This window comes from Macrosteles quadrilineatus, unplaced genomic scaffold (genome assembly GCF_028750875.1).
Source record: "Macrosteles quadrilineatus isolate MER2022 unplaced genomic scaffold, UCM_ALF_1.0 Scaffold_9__3_contigs__length_116548681, whole genome shotgun sequence".
NCBI classification, from domain to species: Eukaryota; Metazoa; Arthropoda; class Insecta; order Hemiptera; family Cicadellidae; genus Macrosteles; species Macrosteles quadrilineatus.
This window is the reverse complement of record NW_026542602.1, coordinates 26,559,619-26,584,172: the sequence shown is the minus strand read 5'-3', so window position 1 is coordinate 26,584,172 and position 24,554 is coordinate 26,559,619. Positions and strand designations below refer to the sequence as shown.

The 24,554-nt window shown below is 35.7% G+C and overlaps 2 protein-coding genes across 5 annotated transcripts in view; one reads left to right on the top strand and one right to left on the bottom strand.

Moving 5' to 3' along the window:
* Positions 1-24,554, bottom strand: part of LOC129003063 (DNA topoisomerase 2-like) — a 62,038-nt gene that overhangs the window by 36,368 nt on the left and 1,116 nt on the right. For 3 of the 4 annotated variants that reach the window (XM_054431281.1, XM_054431280.1, XM_054431278.1), the window contains exons 3-9: positions 24,246-24,350; positions 23,364-23,534; positions 23,007-23,049; positions 20,309-20,349; positions 19,672-19,752; positions 10,409-10,502; positions 1,585-1,965 (exon numbers count right to left, since the gene is read on the bottom strand). In XM_054431281.1, the coding sequence (XP_054287256.1) occupies positions 1,585-1,965; positions 10,409-10,502; positions 19,672-19,752; positions 20,309-20,349; positions 23,007-23,049; positions 23,364-23,534; positions 24,246-24,350 (916 nt within the window). Of the gene's footprint in view, positions 1-1,584; positions 1,966-10,408; positions 10,503-10,607; positions 10,803-19,671; positions 19,753-20,308; positions 20,350-23,006; positions 23,050-23,363; positions 23,535-24,245; positions 24,351-24,554 lie in introns of those variants that run through there. The other variant, XM_054431279.1, reaches the window with a different exon arrangement.
* LOC129003067 (dnaJ homolog subfamily A member 1-like) lies at positions 14,749-16,097 on the top strand. Its single transcript, XM_054431286.1, has one exon. The coding sequence runs from the start codon at positions 14,878-14,880 to the stop codon at positions 16,057-16,059; it is 1,182 nt and encodes a 393-aa protein (XP_054287261.1). The 5' UTR covers positions 14,749-14,877; the 3' UTR covers positions 16,060-16,097.

Genomic DNA, 24,554 nt, shown 5'->3' with positions numbered 1-24,554 from the left:
GGGCAGCAGATAAACACAGAGGCTCTGATAGGTCCTTCAGTGAAGGCCAGCATGTGTTAGTAAAGACGGTGAGGCAGGAAAAAATTTCTTGGGTTCCTGGCCAAATTGTGGAGTGTAGAAGTCCAGTAACTTATCTTGTGAGGGTCCTGAATCGGACCAGGTTTTGTCACGCTGATCATCTAAGACCAAGTCAGGTGGAGGAAGAGGAAATATTGGTTAGAAGAGAGGAAGTGCCAGATCCACCGGAATCAGTGACCGTCAGCGTGTCGCCGGAGAGAGTATCTCCAAGTCGGCAGAGTTTGCCGTCATCGCCAAGTGCCAGAAGTCCACCGTCACCCCAAGGACGGAAGTCGATGGAAGAGGGGCAGCGTCCAGAGGTGCAGTGCAGTCCAACTCCTGTGGTTAGAAGATCGCAGCGGACTGTGCGCAAACCAGCTAAACTGGACTTGTAAGTGTGTATACACACGATTCAAAAAGAAGAATTTTTAGTTGATTATTAAAAAAAATATATATAAAAAAAAAGAAGAAAAAAAAATGGAAGTTAAAAAATTGTTTGGTTTTAAAGAACGTTTTATGTTGAATTAAAGTTTTATAAGAAGTTTTAAGTTGTGGGCCAACTATTTTATAAGGGTTGGCGAGTGTAATATATAATCAAGGCTTAAGAGGACTAGATTGTTTTAACGGTGTTGGCTGCACTGTACCAATGCCGTGACGTCATTGCTACCTACCAGATTGCCCGCTGAACGGCTGTCTAACGTCATCCATGCTAAAAGTAAGTCATGTTCTATGTTGTGCGTTATACCTAAAAGTAGTGCAGTTCTTTATACATTTCAGCTATGTTAGTCTACATGTCTAAACAACTAGACTGGGACTGAGACAGTGGTGTCGTCCTGTAATCCAGATACTAGGAGGTCCCGAGTTGTGGATATTTATAGGCATGCACTGTGAATGCGATACTCCCTGGTGTGGATTAACGCCCGCAGTAGTGAGTATTAAGACTATCCACAGTACTATCCTGATAATTAGACCAATTCGTTAATACCAAGGCAAAAATGTGGTTCGGATTCCATTATAAACTGTAGGTCCCTTAGTTTCCATTAGCTGTATGGGCTATTAATTAACAGCTGTGTCGGCCTTAGTCACTGACAAGACTATAAGATCACGCCACTCATCCTTCACTCATATTTGGGTTAAAATATGCACATAGTGGCATCCCCATCTTAAATAATCTATCCATTTATAACTAGCAAAAAAACTTGTTACTGTACTAGTAAAGATGGCAAAAAGTATTGTACGCAGCCAAAGGTTTCTAACAAAACAAAACAATGTAGGATAAAACTGATAGGCCTACTAGGATAAAAATGAAAAGGAACACATTTTTACTAGCCTAGGTGGACAAATAGGCTACATAGGGTCTGTTCTCTTCTAAGGAGATTAATTAGAACTAAACCATAGGTAGTATGCAAAGCAAACACATGTTTCCGAAAACTATAAAACTTCTATGATTTGGGTTATACCTAGAAAATTATGTTGAGAGCTCAACTAACTTATTGCATTAACCTTAAGTTAATTTGTCACACTTACTGTACTGTATCTGCAACATATTTTGGAAAGTTTGCCTCCTCAAAATGTAAAATTGGCTTTGGAGCATCACCATACACCTTTATTTTATGTGTATCATAAAACTTTTTCAGTTCTTCTACAGGCCGGTTCTCCGTATTCGGGTGAGGTTGATAAAAGTTTTTGCGAAAAGTGGTTAGTTTACTATTTTTCCAATCAGGTGGATTTATATTGTCCATAGGTGCGTAATTGTTGTTCCTCTGATTCCATGCTCTGGGACCCTCAAATTTACGAGTGTAAGAGCCTGAATATTCATCCCTTTCCCACCGGTCACCTGTGCCGTTGTCATTAAAATCATGGAAGTCCTCTCTTTTTCTGGCTGTATAATTAGGTCTGTTGAAGGACCTGAAAATAATTAAAAAATGGGTTATAGATTTTTGCAAAGCCCATTTATGTACTAAAGGCAAACCTCAACATGTACTTAGCTTTTCTTTGACTATTTTTAGAAAAAGACAGGTCTTTTCTTCTATTCCTATGCTATATTGATATTCCTAAAGTAGTTGAACAGTTTTAAAATTTAAATACAAGTAGTTTAGTTGAAAGTTTGTTATTTTACCCAGTTTCAAGAACTTTTAATGTAATTTACCTTTTGTCTTCTAGAGTCGCCTTTAGTTCTTGCCATTAGTGATATAATATATAAAATAACGAAAACACACACACAGTAGCATGAAAGTCAAGGGGAAACCAGTAATTTCGTTGTGGGTCTTTTTATTGAATTGTTTCTACTGACAACAGAGCCAGATTTCCCAATAGGCCCAGGCCTATGGGCACAAGCTAGAACAGGGGGCACACCACCAAGGGAAAATATCTTTTTTAATCTATATATATATAAAATCCACTGTATGTTTGTTTGTTTGTCCTTTATGGACTCCGAAACCACTCGACAGACTGTAATGAAACTTTTAGGCATTATTAAGCATTATTCAAGGATGGTTTGAGTGAAGTTTGGTCCAGATCCGTCAAAAGAGCTCCGCCCCAGTAGCTCTGGAGTTTCCCATGTTAACCTTACGAGTATACTCATATTTAAATGGAATTAAAGAATCTTAACAGCTGGTTCAACTAAACAATTTGATTCTGTGAAGTTCCAATGTATGTTTGTATGTTTGTCCTTTATGGACTCCAAAACCGCTCGACAGATTGTAATGAAACTTTCAGGCATTATTAGGCATTATTCAAGGATGGTTTGTGTGAAGTTTGGTGCAGATCCGTCAATAGGGCTCCGCCCCAGTGGCTCTGGAGTTTCCCATGTTAACCTTATGAGTACTCATATTTAAATGGAATTAAAGAATCTTAACAGCTGGTGCAACTAAACAATTTGATTCTGTGATGTTCAATAGCATTAAAAAGTTAATAGGTTTACCAACGGGGTGCAGCACTATATTTATTTTTAATTTATGAGAACAGCTAATTTGCAACCAAAAGGTGAGTGAGCGTAGCGAACGAACTTCAACCTGGAGGCGAGTTAGCGTAGCGAACGAGCTAACCTGAAGGCAAGTGAGCGCAGCGAACGAGCTCCAACCTAAAGGTTAGTGAGCGTAGTGAACGAACTTCAACCAGGTCGTGATTGAGCCATGCGAACGAGCTCATCTTGAAAATGAACGAGCATGTGACATAAAACCACAATAGGACAGGACGACGTCTGTCGGGCCAGCTAGTATATATATAAAATCCACTGTATGTTTGTTTGTTTGTCCTTTATGGACTCCGAAACCACTCGACAGACTGTAATGAAACTTTTAGGCATTATTAAGCATTATTCAAGGATGGTTTGAGTGAAGTTTGGTACAGATCCGTCAAAAGAGCTCCGCCCCAGTAGCTCTGGAGTTTCCCATGTTAACCTTACAAGTATACTCATATTTAAATGGAATTAAAGAATCTTAACAGCTGGTTCAACTAAACAATTTGATTCTGTGAAGTTCAATAGCATTGGAAAGTTAATAGGTTTACCAACAGGATGCAGTAGTATTATTATTTTTAAATTTATGACCACAGCTTATTTGCAACCAAAAGGTGAGTGAGCGTAGCGAACGAGCTTCAACCTGGAGGCGAGTTAGCGTAGCGAACGCCTATTCCTGGGTAAGAAACATATCCAAATATCATACATTTATATCGTCCGGAAGTCCTTGGTTGGGTACTCACGCAGTCGCCATTTTTTTTCACTTATTAATTGTTTTCTAAAATGTTGTAAAAGATACAAAATTGAAACATTGCACAAACATTTATGACAACTAGACAAAGCTACAACAAAATTATGACAATTTTTTAAATTCGTTAATCAAACTGACAGCCATTTAAAATTTTGTTTATTAAATAACTCAAAAACCTTTGATTTTACAACAATTTTACAAGAATAACTTTTTTAAGGCAATTTATATCAAATCAATTGACTCCTTCGTTTATAAGATTGGACGAATATTAACTGAGACGAGGTGTTAGCCCGTCCTACGTACGGGAATTGAGTAGTCAGTTAAAACTGTGTACAATTCAGAAGAGCTGGTTTACACGTATAAAGACAACTTTTCTTCCAGTTTTAATATGAAAAATCATCTTGTAAACAAATGTTGCCTGACCAAATATGTATTTATCCCATCTTATGCCTATACGATATGCATTTGAAATCCGATAATTTTCAATGAAACAGCAATTGTGAGGATGTGAAACGCGTTTAAGTGAGATTTGCGGCTGATTCGCACACTGATTATAAGCAGCCTACAGTAGAGAGAGTAATTGTCAATTAAATAGTTACTAGTTAGCCGCCCGTGCTCTGCCACGGGAATATTGTCAAATCAAATAAAATCGAATCAAAATCATGTTTATTTCAGTAAGTAAATACATTGTTACAATACTTTGCCAGTAAAAATTTCAGAGTTATGCAATGATATAAATAAATAAAATAATATACTAACATAGTCATTAAATATGAAATGCCTCTCACATAGGCTACTACCCGTGCGTGAGAGATTTCCGCTATCAGGAAATAATAATATTAGAAATTGAAAAAAAAAATAGATAAAATAAAAGACATTAATAATTAACAAATACTGTTTATCTTTGTATTTTATTTAGGGACTGCTTTTTTATATGAAGTAGAACGGATAAGTTGGGCCCGTATAAACAATTTATGTTAATCAAACCAATATATTAGTTTAACCAAATGAATGTTTTAAATTAATTCGAGTTACATTTGAAAAATAAATGGTGTATGAACTGCACAATGCTGATAACCTAATAAGCTACTTATGCTATGGAGATAATTTGTTATTTTATATTCCTACATTCGTTGTTTTCTTGTTCATTACATTCGTTGAGCGGAATAAAGATAGTAATTTAAATCACGCATCAGCAGTTGGCCGCATTTCACGGATCTTTGACCCATTCTGTAAGTAACAGCTGCGTATACGTCGTATAGGCTATAATATAAAGTTGGGCATACTTTGGTTCAATGTTAGAGGGTATTAACGAATCCGATGGTAAACGGAGCCCCGGATCTTAAAATTATATAGGCCTATACTACCAGAATGATGATTCATCTAAGTGAGACTTATAAACTCACCATTGCAAATGCAGAGTTGTAAGATCTTATATTATTCAAATAGTTTTTTTGTTTCTTTTTTATTTTATTTATAGCCTATGTAGTCCATGTTGATAAGATTTTCTTTTCTATGAACTCAGAATGTCGATAAGGAGCTAATTTTACCTTCCCCTTGTGACAACATAAGGAGAAAATACTTGTGTCGTGTCCCTGTTAGTCTGTTCTGACTCTAAATTCATAGATTTGCAGTAGTAACAAATCCAATCTAACGACCCCAATTCAAAAGAGTAGGCGTTTTTTTAGGAACTTCCAGAGCACATTTAACACCATCACTGTTATTTACTTTTTAGTTCCATGGCTCCCCACGTTTTTTTCGTTCTGGTTGTCTCTTTACGCACAGTTTCCACCTTTACTTTTTCTTTTTGTACTTTTCACACCCTGGGGATTATGATAAAGTTGTATAACACTGTAATGACCCGAGTCAAATTTGCCTTTAAACATCAAATCACACACTTTTTTCGCCAGAACCAAAATCGTAAGTCACAGTTTCTCAAGCAACTTCCCTGTGTGCCTACTGGAAAAAATAGTTAGGGTATAGTTCACTGATAAATTGTAGTTCTACATATCCAGAATACTCGCCATCTTGAGAAGGTAAAGATTGGTACTACTGAACGTCAAACACTGATCTTAAGTAAGATTCATCATCACCTACAATAAAATGTTTGTATGTTTCCCACTCATTAGCAATTATCTGCACACCTTGCAAGTGGATTTCCCCATGATTGTTCTGGTGGGATAAATGATTTTGATCGGAACAAACAGTTTCCGTCCCCTACTTTCGGTATAATTTCACGTTCCATCCATTCCCTAACTCAAACTCAATTACCACTTTCCTTTGGATCATTTTGCATGAAAAGTAACACATATTTCGAAAATACAAATTTATATTGTAGTTACACGTATTCGTAATCGCCATCTCCAGAAGGTAAAGTTTGGTACTGCTTAACGCCAAACACTTACCTTGAGTAATATTGATTACCTATGATAAAATGTTTATATGTTTCCCACACATAAGCAATTTTCTACACAACCTGCAAGCGGATTTCACTATGATTGTTCTGGTGGCCGTAGGGAATAAATTATATTGATCGGAATAAACAGTTTTCGTCCCCTACTTTGGGTATTATTTCATGTTCCATACTCAAACCTTTCGTCCCCTACTTTGGGTATTATTTCATGTTCCATACTCAAACCTAAAATCAATTAGCACTTTCCTTCAAATCAGTTCGCAGGAAAACTAATACAGTATACGAAAATACAAAATTTACACCAAAACATAGGCTACAAATATTGTTTAAATAACACATTTTGGTATAATAAGTTAACAAAATACACTTTTCCTTGATCGAAATTGTGTCTGTTTATAACAGGAACTTCTAGATTAATAATTACATACCGAAAGTGAGGTTATAAAAATAATAACAAATGTCTGACAAACATTAAACAGCTGACAAATCATTTATAAACTGTGTATTATAATCTTCCATAAGAATTGTATTGACTCGACCTTTGAAGGGCTGTAGTGCTTAGCCCTTAGAAAAAACGTAAATTCTAAGGAAGTTCGGCAAATCTATGCATTATATCCTTTAATTTGAGACATACATCTTGTAGATCGGTCCAGTAATAACTGAGAAAACAGTGTTACAACTGTGTATTAAATATATAGATTTTCCTACTCTTTCCTCAAGAAGTCGAGCAGTAAAATCATTTGCATATCCTTTTCATTTAAGACTCGTGTACAGAGCCTTTATTTGTATTCAGCAATGGTCTTAATTATCTCTTGTGGTCTAGTTATCTCTACTAATCTTACTTATTTCCCATAATCAATGACAAAATCATAGAGTAAATAAAATAACCTCATAGTCCAATAGAATATTTTTATATACTGTTACTTAAAACATATTAGATTGCACTAAAACAAACCGAAGATTACAAAGATTGCCTAAAAAGATTATTTGAGCATCCTAGTATTTGACTATGTATATTTAATGAATCTGTCATAATCTAACCCAAGAATTGAACGTATCCAATTATTAGCATTACACATAGTATAAATAAGTCAACACTACGTAAGTCTTTTAATTTTTATCCAAATGCTGGATTTGTGTCACAAAACACTGAATGTTTACAGCTGTTATGTTAAGCAAATTATATAATACCAATAGCTAGAGTAGAATGTTACCGTCGTCTGCTAGACTTTAAAAAAATTAAACCTTAAATTCTAAAAAACTGGGACCCTAAACTAAAATTATGGCTTCGACATTCCCTAGTTCTCAAAATGATCTTTCTTTTCAGCACAAAAATCATGAAAATCTGTCAAGTGGTTGATTCAGAATCGTGAAATAAAAAACCCTGTCACGTTTTAATATATAAGATATGACAGCTCTAGTAATACGTGACCGCTAGAGGTTAGTTTTAGTTCATGCCGAGGCATGTGGCTAAAGTCTGCCACAAACATGCAACAATACGACGAGTTTGTCTTTAAAATTAAATATTGATCTGAGTTTGCAATAGGGTTTTAACAAATTCAAAAGGTACTCTCCAAAGCACCATTTTACTTGTCATTCTCTCCTCAGGCTTGAGGCTCACTAAATTTGACCGGAAATATAGGTATGCTTGGTTTTGCTTGTTCAGTACAATTTAGATGCAGTATACTAACCAACACAAGTAAGACTTAACATCACATTGCAAAGTGTACAGATTGTTTTTCATGTCTAGTTTTTGTTGGTGTCACTGGGCACTAGTGTCAATAAAAATTTGGTCTATTAATAGGGTTGATTTTATAAATCAACTTCTTGAAATTCAATTAATTATATTTCAACTTCTTGTAATGTAACCAGGGGACGAGCTATTGTTTATGGTTAGATCGTTTTATTTGGCTAAACAAGATTATAAATAACTCAAATAACAAGAATTCTCTTTAGCTGATCCATAAGGATGACATTTGGGAATAGGCCTATGTTTAATCTATGATATCACGTATTGTACATTGTTCATGTTTTTTGGCCTGAAATTTCAAGCTACAATAGCAATGGATGCTTTGTTGCAGGAATGCTCTCATTTTGTTTCAGTCTTACAAACTCGAGCTCACTATTTAATACACAAGTGTTTAAGGCGGCATTTTGTTAAGGCCAGAACAGAACCAAGGGGTATAGTTTCTTAACTGGGCTACGCTAATTTCGTTTCAAACTATTGAATTGAAAATAGTGATTATCTTAATAATCAATATTTTAAAATATAAAAATTAAACTAGGGTATCATAACCTATCCTAACCAACCAAAATTGCTGATGGTGAAAAAATTGCATGAAGGTTTAAGTACTAATTGAATCGATAGTTTCAATCGATATTAGCATAACTTAGCCCAGTTAACACATTCGCTGCTGAAAACCTTTAAACAGGCGCTCGCCAATGGCGGCGAGGCCCGGGCGGAGCCCCGACGCGCTAACTGAATCAGTGATCGCTATTGGTATTGAAATATCTCAGTAAGACGAATCACAAAAGAGCAGTGGTGATTGTTCTGCGTTACTCCGAAAGACGTAGTTCACTGAAACACCCAAAGGTAGCAGCACTGCCTGGATCAATAACCAGAGTCTTTGTAGTACGGCTCGAACTGAGAAAATCCCCAAAAACGGGACAAAAGCACTGCCAGACGGGATTTTACGGGCAATTTTTTTACCAACCTACACCAGAATAAAGCTCGCATTATAAGCTACAGGCTGGTAAAGATTACAACGTTCCCCGACAATGGCTGAACCACACTGATCCGGCAAACAATGCAATGCGCGCTCCCCCACCCGTGGACTCCTCAGCTGAGACGCGCGGGATCCACCGGTGGACCCGCCGCATTGAATGTGTTAAGAAACTGTACCCGAACCAAGTAAACTTAAATTCTTTAAAAACTTGCCATGATAAAATTGCATTGTGGATGAGAGGTGTTTAAGAAATTAACATATAGGCTAGGTTAGGCCTGATAGTTTTTTTAGTAAAGTAACATTATCCAGACTGGGGGTGGAAAGACTATAGGGCCCAGGTGCACTAAATTGCTGAATCTTTCCAAAGGTAGGCTACAACTGAGACCTAAAAAATTCTAAATTATTTCAAGATAAACTGAGGTCTGGGCTAAGCTCAAAATACCTACTTTGTAAGTTATGGTCGCCATTTAATAAGAAAGTATTAAATATTAAAGTAAGCTTAACGGTAGGCCTACTTGGAAAAGGGAAAATCCTTTTTAATGTAGGCCTAAGTTAGCTTAAGCTTAACATTATGTTTTAAGAAAACTAGGCCTAAGTTATTTTAAAGTAGGCCTAGTGGGATTTAATTAATAAGGAATAAGTTACTAAGGTCTAAATGAAACAAGGGATTTATATAGCCTACCTAAGGAATAGTAAGTATACTGTATTACGTTACTAGTCCTGAAAATAAGTGTTTACCGGACGAGTGTGGTTGTTCCCGTACGTGAGTTACGTACGATAGTTTACGCCATAATACTACTAAATCTGTACAAATCCTTATATATTTCCACCAACTAAAGGACTAAAAATCACTAGTCGTAACCTCTAAGAAAGTTTATGTTTTTGTTTATAACCACTCATTGCCACCTAAATACAGTATTATCAGCTGTTTAGTGTCCGGTAAAACTCATTAAAGTACAGTAGTACGCAATGAAACCCCATTTGAATAAGCTGGCGGCAAACAGCTGGACTAAATTATTTTTACGCCACACTACATTATTTTGACGAACTTCCCACGCAAGGATTTAGTCCAGAAAACAGCTGTTTGCCGCCAGCTTAATCAAATGGGGTTTCATTGCGTACTACTGTAGGCCTACTGCAATGAGTTTTACCGGACACCAATCAGCTGATTATACTGTATTTAGATGACAGTGAGTGGTTATAAATAAAAACATAGTGATTTTTAGTACTTTATTTGGTGGAAATATATAAGGATTTGTAGGGATTTAGTAGTATGGCGTTAACTATCGTACGCAACTCGTCCAAAATGTGTGTACCGGACTCGTATGGTAATCCCCTACTCGACTTCGTCTCGCACGGGAACAACCACACTCGTCCGGTAAACACTTATTTTCAGGACTAGTAACGTAATATACTATTGAGCTACTTATGCTATTATGCAGCTTGTCAACTAGGTACGCTTGATAAGTTAAATATCGTTCATTTATAAATGAGTTACTTACAAATTTCTTGCTGCTGAATAACCTGATATTTCATTTCTGATAGCTCTTCCACCATACCTAGCTTGGATTCTAGTGGCAACTTGAGATACAGCACCTGAAAATTTCAAGAAATTGTTTGAAGATCGCTAACTAGGTTATATGTTCATAGAAATGTTCACACATAAAATAATAACTTAGTCATAAATTGGACTATACTTACGAAACATTACTAGGCGGTGTTGGTAAATGATAAGTATTATCACCGGTCAGTATTTGAAGTTCGCGGACAGGACATAGGATTGCACGAAAAGTAAGTGGTAGGCGAATGGAATTTATAGGTTAGAATTTAATTTCACATTATTTTCTCAGTATGTAGTATGTGTGCGGTCGCGGTCTGCTGAGTAGTGAGTGCTGATGAACATGAAATTTGATTCAGTCTCACTCAGTCTCAGTCCGATTCAGTTCTCTTTTTCAGGTCACTTCAGTCTTCAGTGTTCAGTGATTCAGAAAAATTATCCAACCATTTATCCAACAATACCAAGATGAAATAGTTATTTGTGCAACTAGTGAGAAAAGTGAGCAATTGACTCACTCGAGAGAAATCCTTACTCACGAGCCATAGGCGAGTGAGGAATGGTTTCTCGAGTGAGGCAATTGTACTTTGAACTCGAGTTGCACATTATACTTTTCCTACAGTTACCATAAAACAAACAAATTAGTGAAGAAACATAACCTATTTTTACACAGAAGTGAACTTTTAAAACATTTAATGTGAAGTGACAAATACAACAATACAACAGCTGACCAGCTGATTTACAGCCAGTGCTGCCAACGTATTTCGCGCGCATACGACGTTGCCTGCATTTTACGCGCTCACTATTTCGTGCTTTCACGTTGCAAATCTGGGGCCCTATTTTTGAAATGGTTGACTGATGAGTTGAGTGTCGAGTCATTCTATTTCCAATCGTTTCGTATTTTTGAAACGGTTGACGGTGGACTTATACAACCAAAACTACTCAACACCTATCGAGCTGTTGAGTGGAGGTTGACTGCACTTTCTTCTTCCTCTCTTTCGGAAAAAAATTACTCTTTTTGAGACGACGCCATATTGTTTTGTTATTGCTTTAATTTACTAATTGCGATTTAGAGGTTATGTATTTGTTGTCAATGTATTAGCACCCAATTATGCGATTGTTTTCTGTAGAATAATCGCATTTTAATTTTATTTACTGTGTCAATACTAGACTATTTAATCAAGGGTTTTAATCTTGTTGGAATGTTTGAAATAGACTAGGCATACTAATTGAACTTATTATAAGATAATTATTGTTATTAGACCTATGATTTAAGGTATTAAAGATTGTGGTAGAGAGAAACAATATCATAGTTTGTTTCAATACAGTACCATTCACCTAATAAAGGGATCAAATTAATTTAAGTTACGATATGCTTCCAGTGCAATGGCAAATGGCCGCTTTAACCTAAATAAAAAACAATTAAAAATAACATAAAACAAACCGATGAAGGAAACTAAAATAAGGTGATGTGTTCCGAAATAGAGACGAAGAAAGCAATTAATAATGTATTTAGGATGAGTGTAGGACCTAAAGTAAAGTGCAGCCTATGCCTAAACTTATAATTAGCTACACCCTAAAACAAACATCCATAGTAAATTTTATTTTTAATACTTAAGTTTAGCCTATATAAGTTAAGGTACTTTGCAATTAAATTAAGCAAGACATAACCCATTATAACCTCAATCTCTCAAGAACGGAGTTGACAGTTTACCTCAGTGTCTCGAAATATGGCAGATTGGATTGAGATTAGCTGCCAGATTTTAGAGTAAGAAGAGGTTAAATCGAAGTCCGCAAGAACTCTGCATTGTGATTGGTTCAAAATGACGTCATCTGAATTTTTGACGGTCGTATGCTCTACATTTCCACCACGAGTCTCTCAACTAGTGATTCCCAACTCGCTTCCCAACTGTTGGGTTCAGTGTTCCCAGATTGGCCGTAGTCAAATATCGTACACGCGGTCCTAAATTATCGTATTTCACGAAAAATTATCGTACAATTTTAAATAACAATCGTAACTGGCTTGAGTATTGAAATACCTAATAGACTTATATATTTTTTTATTATAAATCTCAAAATCGCCATAAAACCATATTATTTTTAGTTTTGCACGTTGTAATCATAGTAGGTAACTGATATTATGTGAATATTTCTCAACCTCAACACAAACACTACACCAGTATTTTCCTTCCACCATGCACTCACGGCCACCTTTAACTACAGGCCGCGGCCTGGTAGAATTGGCATCTCCACAAGTGGTATGTTGTTCAGTGACAGACGTCCCATAAGATAACATGGCAGACAGGTGATATCAGCTCATTAATTCACACTTTATTGATTTCAATTTAAATTTATAAACATAAATTTATTAAAATATTGAAAAAAAGACATACAGAATTGAAAACCGAAACAATATGAATTAAAAATCTATTATGTACATTTTAAGCGGAGTCAATATTGTCATAGTCCAGTAACCAATATTTCGTTAATACACAAATACCATTAGCTTTGCTTCACTTCCAAACAAAATAGCTGTTACAACACCTCTTGTGATGTTGCCACTTTGAAGGCCGAGGCCTGGAGTTAAAGGCGGCCGTGCGTGCACCCGTGCACCATCGATCTCTAAAATAGAGATCGATGGCGTGCACTACTACACCAATAATTCGCCAAATGGGCGAGATTATGTACGGATGGTCTGTTCTTATGGTAACAGACTTTCTCGTGGTGTAGGAGAAGCAGAAGAAGCGAAGCAGAAGCATTCAAGCAGTTTAGAAGCACATTTCATGGAAATGGTTTCGTTTTAATTTTATTCATACTAACAGTTAACTTATAGTTTTCATAAGATTGATTTTTTATGTATTGATTTTTATATCCCATCTCTAATAAATACTGAGTTTTGATTTAAAACAGCAAAAATGTTTCCAAATTTTTGGGTATAACCTCCCAAACCAATTTTGTAAAAGAGTACTATTCAATTGCCCAAATTATCGTACAAATAGCATTATCGTACGGTGACGTATCGTACATCGTACGGGAGGCTAAATTATCGTACAAAACGATAATTATCGTACGTCTGAGAACACTGGTTGGGTTTCAAAAATACCAAATCATGTTGTTGGTTGAGTTGAGTGCTGACGATTGACTCAACTGTCAACCATTTCAAAAATAGGGCCCCTGGAGTGAGACAAAGTAATTAGAGTGAGACAATGTTAACATTGTCTCACTGATGAGCGAATTGGCCACTTTGCTTTCTCAAATCAGTGAGAGAACATGTACATTGTTAGGTAGGTAACTGTAGGAAAAACAAATTATTAGTCACGTAATTGGATGTACTATAAAAATGCAGTCAATGGTGAGTTAAAAAAAATTGTCATTCGACTGGAATGGAACATATTAATTGAAGAATATTTAAATATAAATATGTATAATAAGTCAGGATAAGGAAATCTCTAAGTTAATTGGAGATACATTTTTCATTTCCACCATCCTGCAACCCAAATAATAATTTAGACGCTTCTTCAGCTTCAGGTGTAAACCCATGGTGGAAGGGTGTGAACCGTTAATGAAGCTGATTGATACTAAAATACTTTATACCGGACTCGATGTCTTTTATTTTTTACCGACATTATCGGATAGATTGGTGGTTTAGGCATAGATTGAATTCTAGTTTGTATGCCATAAGGACATTCAGGGTGGAAAAAGTGGCTCGTGCCTTCAGGCCTTCAAGCTCGGCCAACGACTACAATGAATTTTAACTACGTAGTGCCTTTAGACACAGAAAACATACTACTTTTTCTGTGCTTTAGAAGAGTATTTTAGAATGGCTTTTGTCATAGACTACCCAAGTAGCACACATCGTTGGCCCAACGTTGGGAAATGGTCGGCACGGTTGGGAAATGGTTGGCAGGAATTTTAACGATTTAACTACAGAGCCACTGGGGCGGAGCCCGAAAGGATTTGTGAGATAAGAATATGTCTATATGTTAATCAGGAATGTGAGCTATCATCATGCCAAATTTCAGCCCAATCAATCCAGTAGTTAATTGTGTGATTTAAATTCAAACAAGCAAACAAACAAACACACAAACTTTCACATTTATAATATTAGTAAGATAAACTTGACCATTTAGCATAAATCCACATAGTTTGGTAATTACTTAACCAATGCATAAATGTAGTAGACAGTGTACACATTGGATTCTAACTTGCTGTAAAACCTAGACAGCTGATTTTACAAAATACCAAAACAATAAAAAATCATTACTGTCATTGGCATTTTTATTTGCAGTTAATTTACAAACGATTACTGATAGAAGTTTTAGACGGTTTGAGACAGAATAACTTGGAGTTTTTAAACAGTTTTTTTGTTCGTTTATCTTCTTTAGCGTTACAACATTGACTAGTTGGATTCATAAAATGGTCAAAGAAACAGGATATTATAACATCCTTGGCGTCAAACCCGACTGTACTTTAGATGAGTTGAAGAAAGCATACAGAAAACTAGCTCTCAAATACCATCCGGACAAAAACCCAAGTGAAGGTGAGCGGTTCAAGCAAATTTCGCAGGCTTATGAAGTATTGTCAACCCCAGAGAAGAGAGCCATCTATGACAGGGGTGGCGAAGAAGCATTGAAGGGAGGAAGTGGAGGTGGAGGATTTTCCTCTAACCCGATGGATATATTTAACATCTTCTTTGGAGGTGGCAGAAGAGGGCCGGGTGAACGGAAATGTCAAGACGCTGTACATCAGCTCTCAATATCCTTAGAGGATCTGTACAAGGGTTCCACGAGGAAACTGGCAATCGAGAAGAATGTTGTTTGTGAAAAGTGTGAAGGTCGTGGAGGAAAGAAAGGTGCCATTGAGAAATGCGGGACCTGCGGAGGCTCCGGAATGGAAATCCAGGTACACCAGCTGGGACCTGGCATGATGCAGCAAATACAGCGCATGTGCAGCGACTGTAAGGGCCAAGGAGAGAAGATCCCCATCAAAGATCGCTGCAAGACGTGCAACGGGAAGAAGACAGTTAGAGATCGAAAAGTCCTCGAAGTCCACGTCCTTCCTGGAATGGTTGACGGTCAAAAAATCACGTTTACAGAAGAAGGAGACCAAGAACCTGGGTATAAACCTGGTGATATTGTTATAGTACTGGATGAAAAGAGTCACCCCAGGTTTAAAAGAAAGGGAAGTGACTTGATCTTTCGAATGGAAATTGAGTTGGTAGAATCCTTATGTGGGTTCCAAAAGGTGATCCGAACTCTAGACGACAGGAATCTTCTGATCACTGTCATTCCAGGGGAAGTAGTAAAACATGGGGATATCAAGTGCGTTATAGGGGAGGGGATGCCTCAATATCGTAATTCGTCCGAGAAAGGTAAACTTATTGTTCAGTTTAGTGTAAATTTTCCATCTGTGCTTCCACCTACTGTGATGGCGCAACTGGAGCAGTGTTTACCACCAAGGCCTCAGCAAGACGTCCCTGAAAATGCTGAAGAGTGTCTTCTGAGTGATATGGACATGGCCTCCAAATCTAGAAGACGAGCACCCAGAGGACAAGAAAGTGAGTCAGAAATGCCTCAGGTCCAGTGTGCAGCTAGTTGATTGATTGGCTGAACCAGTTGTTATGATTTACTTGGAGTTTCTTGTTGTTACCGTTTTATCATTTTTAGTTCCTTAATAAAATGAGTTTAGTAACAATCTTCCAATAATGTATCTACTGGATCTTCTTTTTTAACATAACTCTACTTCTGGATAAAATTGCCCAACCAATTGACATGAAATTTATGCAGGTTACGAGAAATCATATTTCAAAAACAATTTCCAATCGTTTGAATAAAAACCCTACCAAATAATTTTAATCATACAAATAAATAGAAAAAAAACATAACAAGAAGAAGGATCAGTAACAAATACAAATCAGCTGTCTAGGTTTTACAGCAAGTTAGAATCCAATGCGTACACTGTCTACTACGTTTATGCATTGGTTATAAGTAATTACCAAACTATGTGGATTTATGCTAAATGGTCAAATTTATTTATAGTTAAGTATATTTAACATGCAAATAAAGATTAAAGAGATAAGGTTTTTAATAATAAAACATTTCTAGTTTTTTAATATATTGCACTTAGATTTTGCAACACCTTATATACTATAAAATATTACAAATGCCCCTAGTTAATCATTAGAGTATGCACTGATTTATTCATTAATCAATTATGCTTTGCATTAGTAGGTTACCGTTAGATATTGGAAATACCATGAATTAAGTCAATCCTGCACGGATTAGATACGAAAAACTCCCGAATAATGGCAAAGTTATTGAATTACTACTAGAAGACAGTAAGCTCTTTAGTCACCTATGCGCTACGTATGCGTTGTTATCAATAAATTTAAACAAGGAAAGTTTAAAAAGTTTGATTGTGAGGCAGCGTTCTTATCACAGTAACGATACTTCTTTTATCAGTTACAGGTTTAGGGCGCTACTGCAACAGCCTAGGGATTAATGCTAATATTTTTAATCGTTCTTATCCGGTTCTTATTCGCTTCTTATATTCCACATTTTTAATAAGGTTGAGTAGACCGGTGCCCCATGTTCAGAGGGATGGCGAAAGTTATTAAGTTGAATTTAGTTTTACAGTAGACCTATACTTAAAAAAAATTGTATACAGAAAACTAAATTCTCGTTATATTGTTACTTAGTGATTTTAGGGCCAACAAATCTTAATTCTGTACAGTAAATGTTTTAGAGCTATTAATATTATTTAGTTGTACACAAAATTTCATCATCATTTTTTGTGGCGATAAGAACGAGCGGCCCCTCCACAAGTTTGTTCACTGGACTCAGGCCCAACAAGCGTCTACCTATGCTATACGCTTTAGGCACAGACAATAATACTTTAATGTTAATAATACTAATAACAATAATTAATGTTAATAATACTTTAATGTACTTTAATGTGTTTCGGTTGTCTGTGCTTTAGGCTGACTGATCACTTATTGCAAACGAAAACACTGGCCCACTGAGCTATAATTCTAACTGGAGGTAGCACTGAATGTCAAAGATGCGTGTCGCCAGCCGCCATGTTTGCGTGAGGTGGGTGTCCATAAGAAGCCATATTATTGCTATAACTATTATTATACTTGGCTTAAAATACCTACTTTGTATGGTCACCATTTCAAAGAAAATTATTAAAGTATTAAAAGTATTCAAGTATGACAAAAATACTCACTGCTATACCAACCTAGTTATAAGAAGCCATGTTATTGCTATGGTAAGAAAACTTACTGCTATACCAACCTAACAAAATCAGCGACTCGCTTTTGACAGACTTCTGCCATGGCAGTGCTACCTCCAGTTATAATTTTAGCTCAGTGCACTGGCCACTAAAAGAAAAAGAAGAACCTCCTTGTTGACGAGTGACCATCTCTTGGGATACCTCGGAATGTGATCGTGACGTCATAGACTAGTTCAAGTATCGGCCAACAACCGGATGGGCGGGATTAGTTCGTAATCGTATCATAGGGGCCCGTCGCTGGTCCTTGTCCCGGTAAACCTTCCCAAAAAATCCCAGACAAAGCTCGCGGGCCCGATATCACAGCCAATGTTTGTCATGTTAATAACTGACTATATTTCTGAATTCATGCAACGATGCAACCTTATATTATACAGAGGAGAGGGCGGACATACAGTACCTAAAGTGAAAACAGCGTATAGGACGGTCGTTAAAAGGTTAAATGTTTTCGGGGAGAGAAAATAAGGAGGAAGGTAACAATTCGCAAAAAAATCTTTTGTCCTTAAGATGTCTATTTAAGAATGAATAAATTTATTTCCGCCTGCAGTCACTGTGGTCCTAGCCCTATATGTAGCCTACTACGGTAGCGTTCGCTGGGTCTTATGTCTTGGTATATTATGTAGTTTGAATATATGTAGGCATACCATTTTCTGTATATTGATAATTATGGTATTTTTATTGACTGTGTTCACATCCCTACCTATGTTATATCATTAACTTAAAACTTGAAAAATGTGATTTGAGTTGGAGGTTCAGTGTTGTGCTCTCTTAAGAGCTATTTGGCAAATCGCTGAAAACTCAGTCTCTTCAAGAGTCCAAAGTACAGTATCCCAAATAGCATACCCCATAAGGATCCTTGTTATGTACATTCCCCAAAGGTTCGGCGTGATGATTAATAGCATTTTAATGGTATTTTTGGCTAAACACCTGCATTGTTGCTCTTGCGTTTTTTCAAATACCTTAATTGGAAGGTGTTCAGACACCACAATATATTCAGTTTTAATGACTAATACAAATTGCTTCGGTAAAAGATCACGAAGAGAATTATACATAAGTAAGCTTACTTTTTTTTATCACTTATTAAGATTTTACATAAATTTGTTACTTTATCTGAAGGTGATTAGAACAAAGGAAACATGGAAGAAACCTTTAACCCCAAGTTCTATGTTCGTTTTAATTATGTGATTAATTTCACAACTTCACATGTGTGTGAACATTATCTGCAAGTATGGGTTTGTGACGATGTTTATTGCAAATTTTGTAATTTATCTGAATTGCAAATAAATGTTTTATTGTGTCTTATTTTTGTCTGCATGCTAAGCCTACTATTATTCGGCATATAAGAATAGGATATTATGTTAAAATGTCGGCTGTGTATTTTTTGATGAGTAACTCATGTTACTGCTGCTGCTGTTATTTCAAATATTTTACTTCTATACAAGTTTAAAAAATAATTTTGAAAATATTTTTCAGACAATCTATGCCGCACTAACTAAATTTACTTACTGAACATTATCCCAAATCATAGATCGTGATAAATTTGAGCTCTATTAAAATAAATTATCAATTGATAAGAGTGTGAAATCCATTTAGATAACAAGTGACACGAAAACTGTGAGTTAGTAAGGTTCATAGCATAATAGTGATTTTGCTAAATACAAAATATTAGCTCTTTTATAAAACACATTCAGTTGATAATACAAAATAATAATTTGTAATGAACATCAAAATGATTTTAAAATTTAAAAATACAAATGTAGGTACCTATTCTATGTAAAATACTGTACTTATTATACTGTAGAATTATTCTACCCACAAAAACAGTATTAAGGAAATGATCATATCAACTTTGCTTAATTAATGATTAACCAAATTATTGGATTAGGTAAATGTTTGTCCAAAGTAAATACAAAAGCTTACCTTCTTCTACACGTTGGTGTGATTGAGATATCCCAAACCCGTCATTGGAAGCTGATACCTCGTACTTTTGAGCCTGGTAAGCTGGTCATAAACAATTTAGGAACACATAATTAAACACAAACAGTTAAAAGAAAAAACACATAAGAAAATCACATTTCTATTGAACTCTAATTGATATTCAGTTTAAATTATTTTTTATTTCACATTTTCAGAACTTTTCTTAGTGTTTGCCAATTTTTAAAGCTAAAAGTTAAGTTAAACCATAGACCACATAAGTAGGTAGACTTTTTTATTCCGTTGTAAATTTAGTAGTTATATTATCTTAGGTTTAATTTCATGATTTGTGCTATAGGCTACTGTTTGGTCATATAACTAGAGGACGAGTTATTGCTTATGATTAGATTGTTTTATTTGGTTAGGTTTAAAATTACTGAAAAGGAACAAATTGTAAACAAAACACGACCTCTACAGTGCACAGGCAGAGCTAACAATAAAATTGGCTTCGGCTGTTCTGTAAGGATGAGAAATCTATTTAAGGAGTATGTTTGATCTATGGTTAAACACAAGAAAACACAAATTATAGGCTACAAGAAAATATATATTAAAAATAAATTTAACAAATTTACTTAACACTTACCATAATTAGGTTTACTGGATGTAGCAAACTGTGAAGCTTTGCTGTAAAAAAACAGTTCAAACAACAACGTTAAACACTTTTAAACAATCTGTGTTATAACCAGTATACTTTTATGCAAAAAGTTAATAGTTATACATAGTTAATATCAGCATTGACTTTTGTAGTAGTTACGTTGAACCATTGTGTTGATAAAAAAAATATATATATATAATTATTTAAGTTTTTATGTATTGATATATATTATGATTCATTTTAACAATGTTGTTTTTATTGTATTGGATTCAAGATTTTCTGAAGAAGGTATACATATAACTCTGAGAGAAGCATATATATATGAAAATATTCCTTCAAGAAATCAGTAGGCTCAATTCATAACTTTTGACATGTTGATAATGTTATAGTTTATCTAAACTAGTTAATGGAGAATCACAATAGATCTATGCTTTACAATATTTAATTATGTGACAACCTCATCTTCAGAAATAAGTGTAATATTTCACTGTGAGTAAAAAGGTTGTTCATAAAAAAACATAGTCTTTTATCATAGATAAACTATTACAGTAGTTCATCTATGGTTTTGCACCCAAATACATTTTTTTATGAAAAAGGTGAAAAAGTTTAAATTGGGCTGTGTGACTAAGAACACAGTTCACTACACTATTATTTTAATGGTCCTTTAATAATATGTCAATTATCTATTAATCAGTTAGCAAAATAAATTCCCTGCTGTATATTAATTGCTCATATGCTTAGTTCATTCATTGGTCGATAAATTATTAAAAACTAGTAGGTGCTGCATGAATTTTAAGATGCAAAAATATAGTAGTCTGTTGTACATTTATTATTTTGTTTGTTTATCAGGCAATTTTCCAACAGTTGAAGTTTTCTGTTTCTCATCGAACACATCAATTTTCCCTTCCAACTTCTTATGACCCTCTTCCATTAGAGAATACAGTTCGTCAGTCCATCCCAGCTTATCTGCCATAACTTTAGTTGCCTCATCACACTCACTAATCCACAGGACATCTTTGGAGTTCTTAACCGGATCAAAATCTACTTTCCTCGTACGTTGGGCATTTCCAAAATATTGCATGTAGACATACTCTTTGTCTATGTTTTCCCGGTTGATCACCAGCCGGGGGCAGTTTTTGAAGTAGTTGTAGAAATGAGCGAAAGGTAGAATATTCAGAGGAGTTCCCATGATGATAAGGAGGTCAGCTACACGGTAATCAGCCTCAATTTTGGTGAAGAAGTGTGATGGCAGCAGTTCTCCCAAGAAGACCACGTCTGGCAGCACATACCACATACACTGTTTACACCTGGGGATTGTGTTAGCGAGGATAAGCTCCCTCCACCAGCTGTAGTAGTACCTCACTCGACACAACATACAGTGTTGTATTCTAAAGGATCCGTTAGCCTCTACCAATTTCTCCTGAGAGACTCCAGCCATCATGTCTAAGCTGTCAACGTTCTGTGTGTAATGCCGCAGCAACATTCCCTTGGTCTCCAGGAGTTTAATAAAATAATGAGACAAAGTCGGTTTGTACTGCTCAGGGAGAAGGTCTTTAAACAGGTCTATAAATCTATGAGGAACCAGTTCGTAGTTTTCTTTATGAAACAAATCTTCTGGTCTGTACACATTTCTGTTGAAAAGTCTGTGATAAAGATGAGACTGTGGAGATCGGTAGTTGGGTATCCCGGCACTGGCGGAGAAAGCAGTCCCGACCACCGTCACTATCTTTTTAAAACGTCCCTCCTTGATCATAGCAATGATGTCATCAAAGCTTAAATGGGTTTCTTCTCCAACACTGGTGAAAGCACACAACCAGTCAAGGAAGTAAACCCTTGTTCTTGAGATATTTAACTACGTAACTTAAATGTGCTTGTGATTATGTTATTTATAGTATTTATTTAGTCAATATTATTTATTTACAAAAACAAAAAAAAATGCAATCAAGTGAGTCAAGTGTCTCTTGAGAATAGCTAACTGAATGGAAACAGAAAACTATTTTGCTCTGGGGTTGTTGATATTTTATAGCCTATCTTATTAACCATACACAAGTACCGGTATTCAAAAAACATCAAACAAAAATAGGTAGCCTACTTTTATCAGAATCTTAGATACACAATAAAAAGTCGCATAAATGCTATCTTTTCTCACAATTCTACTCTCTGGACTTGAAACAGTGTTATTTGATCTTTTATGTATCAATTATAAGCCCTTGGACTATTAAATTTTCTCAGACAAGCTAGAAGAACTCTACCCAAAAAAACTCTTCAATCTAAGTGGTAACAAGTCAGTCCAACATTCGAAAGGGGCTGCCTTTTTGCATCATCATTAAATCATTATATCATTATCAGATTTTTTGAGATTCATTCCACTTTCCCACAAATCAATCAGTTAGCACTACCATAAAAAATATTCAATAGTTCAAAAATGTTTTTAATTTACTACATCAATAGTTCAAATCAGGGCCGTCCCTAGGGTTGGTGGCGCCCGGAGCAAACGTTTTCTTGGCGCCCCCTCCCCCCCCCCAGTAATAGTCACATTCACATATTATTTTAATACTATGTTAATAGAAATAGCCGCTGTCCGGTGCCCCCTAAGCCACGGCGCCCAGGGCAGCTTGCCCTGTTGCCCCCCCCCCCTTCGGACGGCCCTGGTTCAAATAGCTTGTGGTAACAACATTTTACTCACATTGGTTCTTTCCTTTCTTCACTCCAGCTGACACTGACAGATTCTGGAATAATATGCAAATGTGTTGTTACTGTCAATTTAGTTTTACACTTAAATCAAAATAATTCACCATTGAATGATTTTGAAACAATTAACATTTCCCGATTTTTGTAAGTTTGGATTTCAAGCCAGTAGATCGACTGTATATAGAGAGAGTGCTTATCTTTTCCAGATGAACTTTGGAAGTTGCATATGTAGTACTGTACCTTTTTTTCATTAAGCTGTTAAAAGTGTACATTTTTTAGGTGTATTCAACTAACATTCAAAACGTACTTAATTTATAAGCTTAGTTTCTTTGGATAATAAGGTTGATAGTACCTTGAGCTGCCTTCACTGATGTGTCAGAATTGGTCTTAGCTTGTACCACTCTGGCGCTTTGTCTGCGATATTGTTCATTATCTTTCCATTCCTTCATATACTGCTTGTAGGATACTCTTGAAACTCCCTCTTGTTCATTATCTCGCTCTGTTACCCCTGATTCATCATTAACTGGAAAAGTGAAATCAGTGCAACAACAAACACATTTAACACATAAATTAGGCCCACTTGTTCAATTTATCAAATACTTTGTGTACCTACATTTTAATATGAATATCATATTAATATGAGGTAGGGATGTGCATGGTGGTGTAATGGAGTGAGGTGACCTGTGTATAGCTTTGTAAGTAACCAATTTGGCTATGATCAGCTGTTGTTCATCCAGGGCCATTTATTAAAAGCCCAATGATCAAGGACAGCTGGGTCCATTTTGGAATTTTATTAAAAATCTCATGACTTTTTCTCTAAATCGAATCAGTGATGGTGATAGTCTGATTGATTGTTAAGCGAAGATAGAATCACCCAGCACCCAGCCATTGGCTCTACAGGTTGTGTTATGCTTCATATGAAAACTGTATCTTTGAACTACATTTAAAAACAAGTTCCATAAGCATAATGACACTTGTAACACTGTCAAATTTGAACACACAAAAGGAAGAAGAATTTTTTTTGTAATATCCTGGTTGCCGTCATTGAACTCGTAACAAACAGTCCTAGTAATATTCTAACCTTTTGTTTGAAATTATTTTACTTTGTTAACATGTTTTCAATTTGTGATATATGCTACCTAACTTAAAATTAGATTAGTAATAACTAAAACAGTAAAAATTAAATATTGTTATGTAACATAGGGTAGAGGAAAATTAACTCCAAGTTACCTACCTTTTGAAACTGTTGGACCCTCAGATGATGATTTGAAAGGTTCAGCAAAGGAAAATTCACTTCTTTGGGTAGCTGGCTTAAATGGCTCATCAATTTTTACATTTTCTGAAAATATTGTTTAATTACAATAGTTAACAAAAAATATTTTATTTTTATTTGTACACCAGTTATACTTTTAGTCAAGGGTACCACGGAAAATATTTTCATGGGGGCAAACCGATATCTTGTTCCAAGATCCGAAAAAACCCTCACGTGCAGAAAATGTTTAACTTGTATGAAATGCTTCAAAATGCATTTTTAGACCGTCTA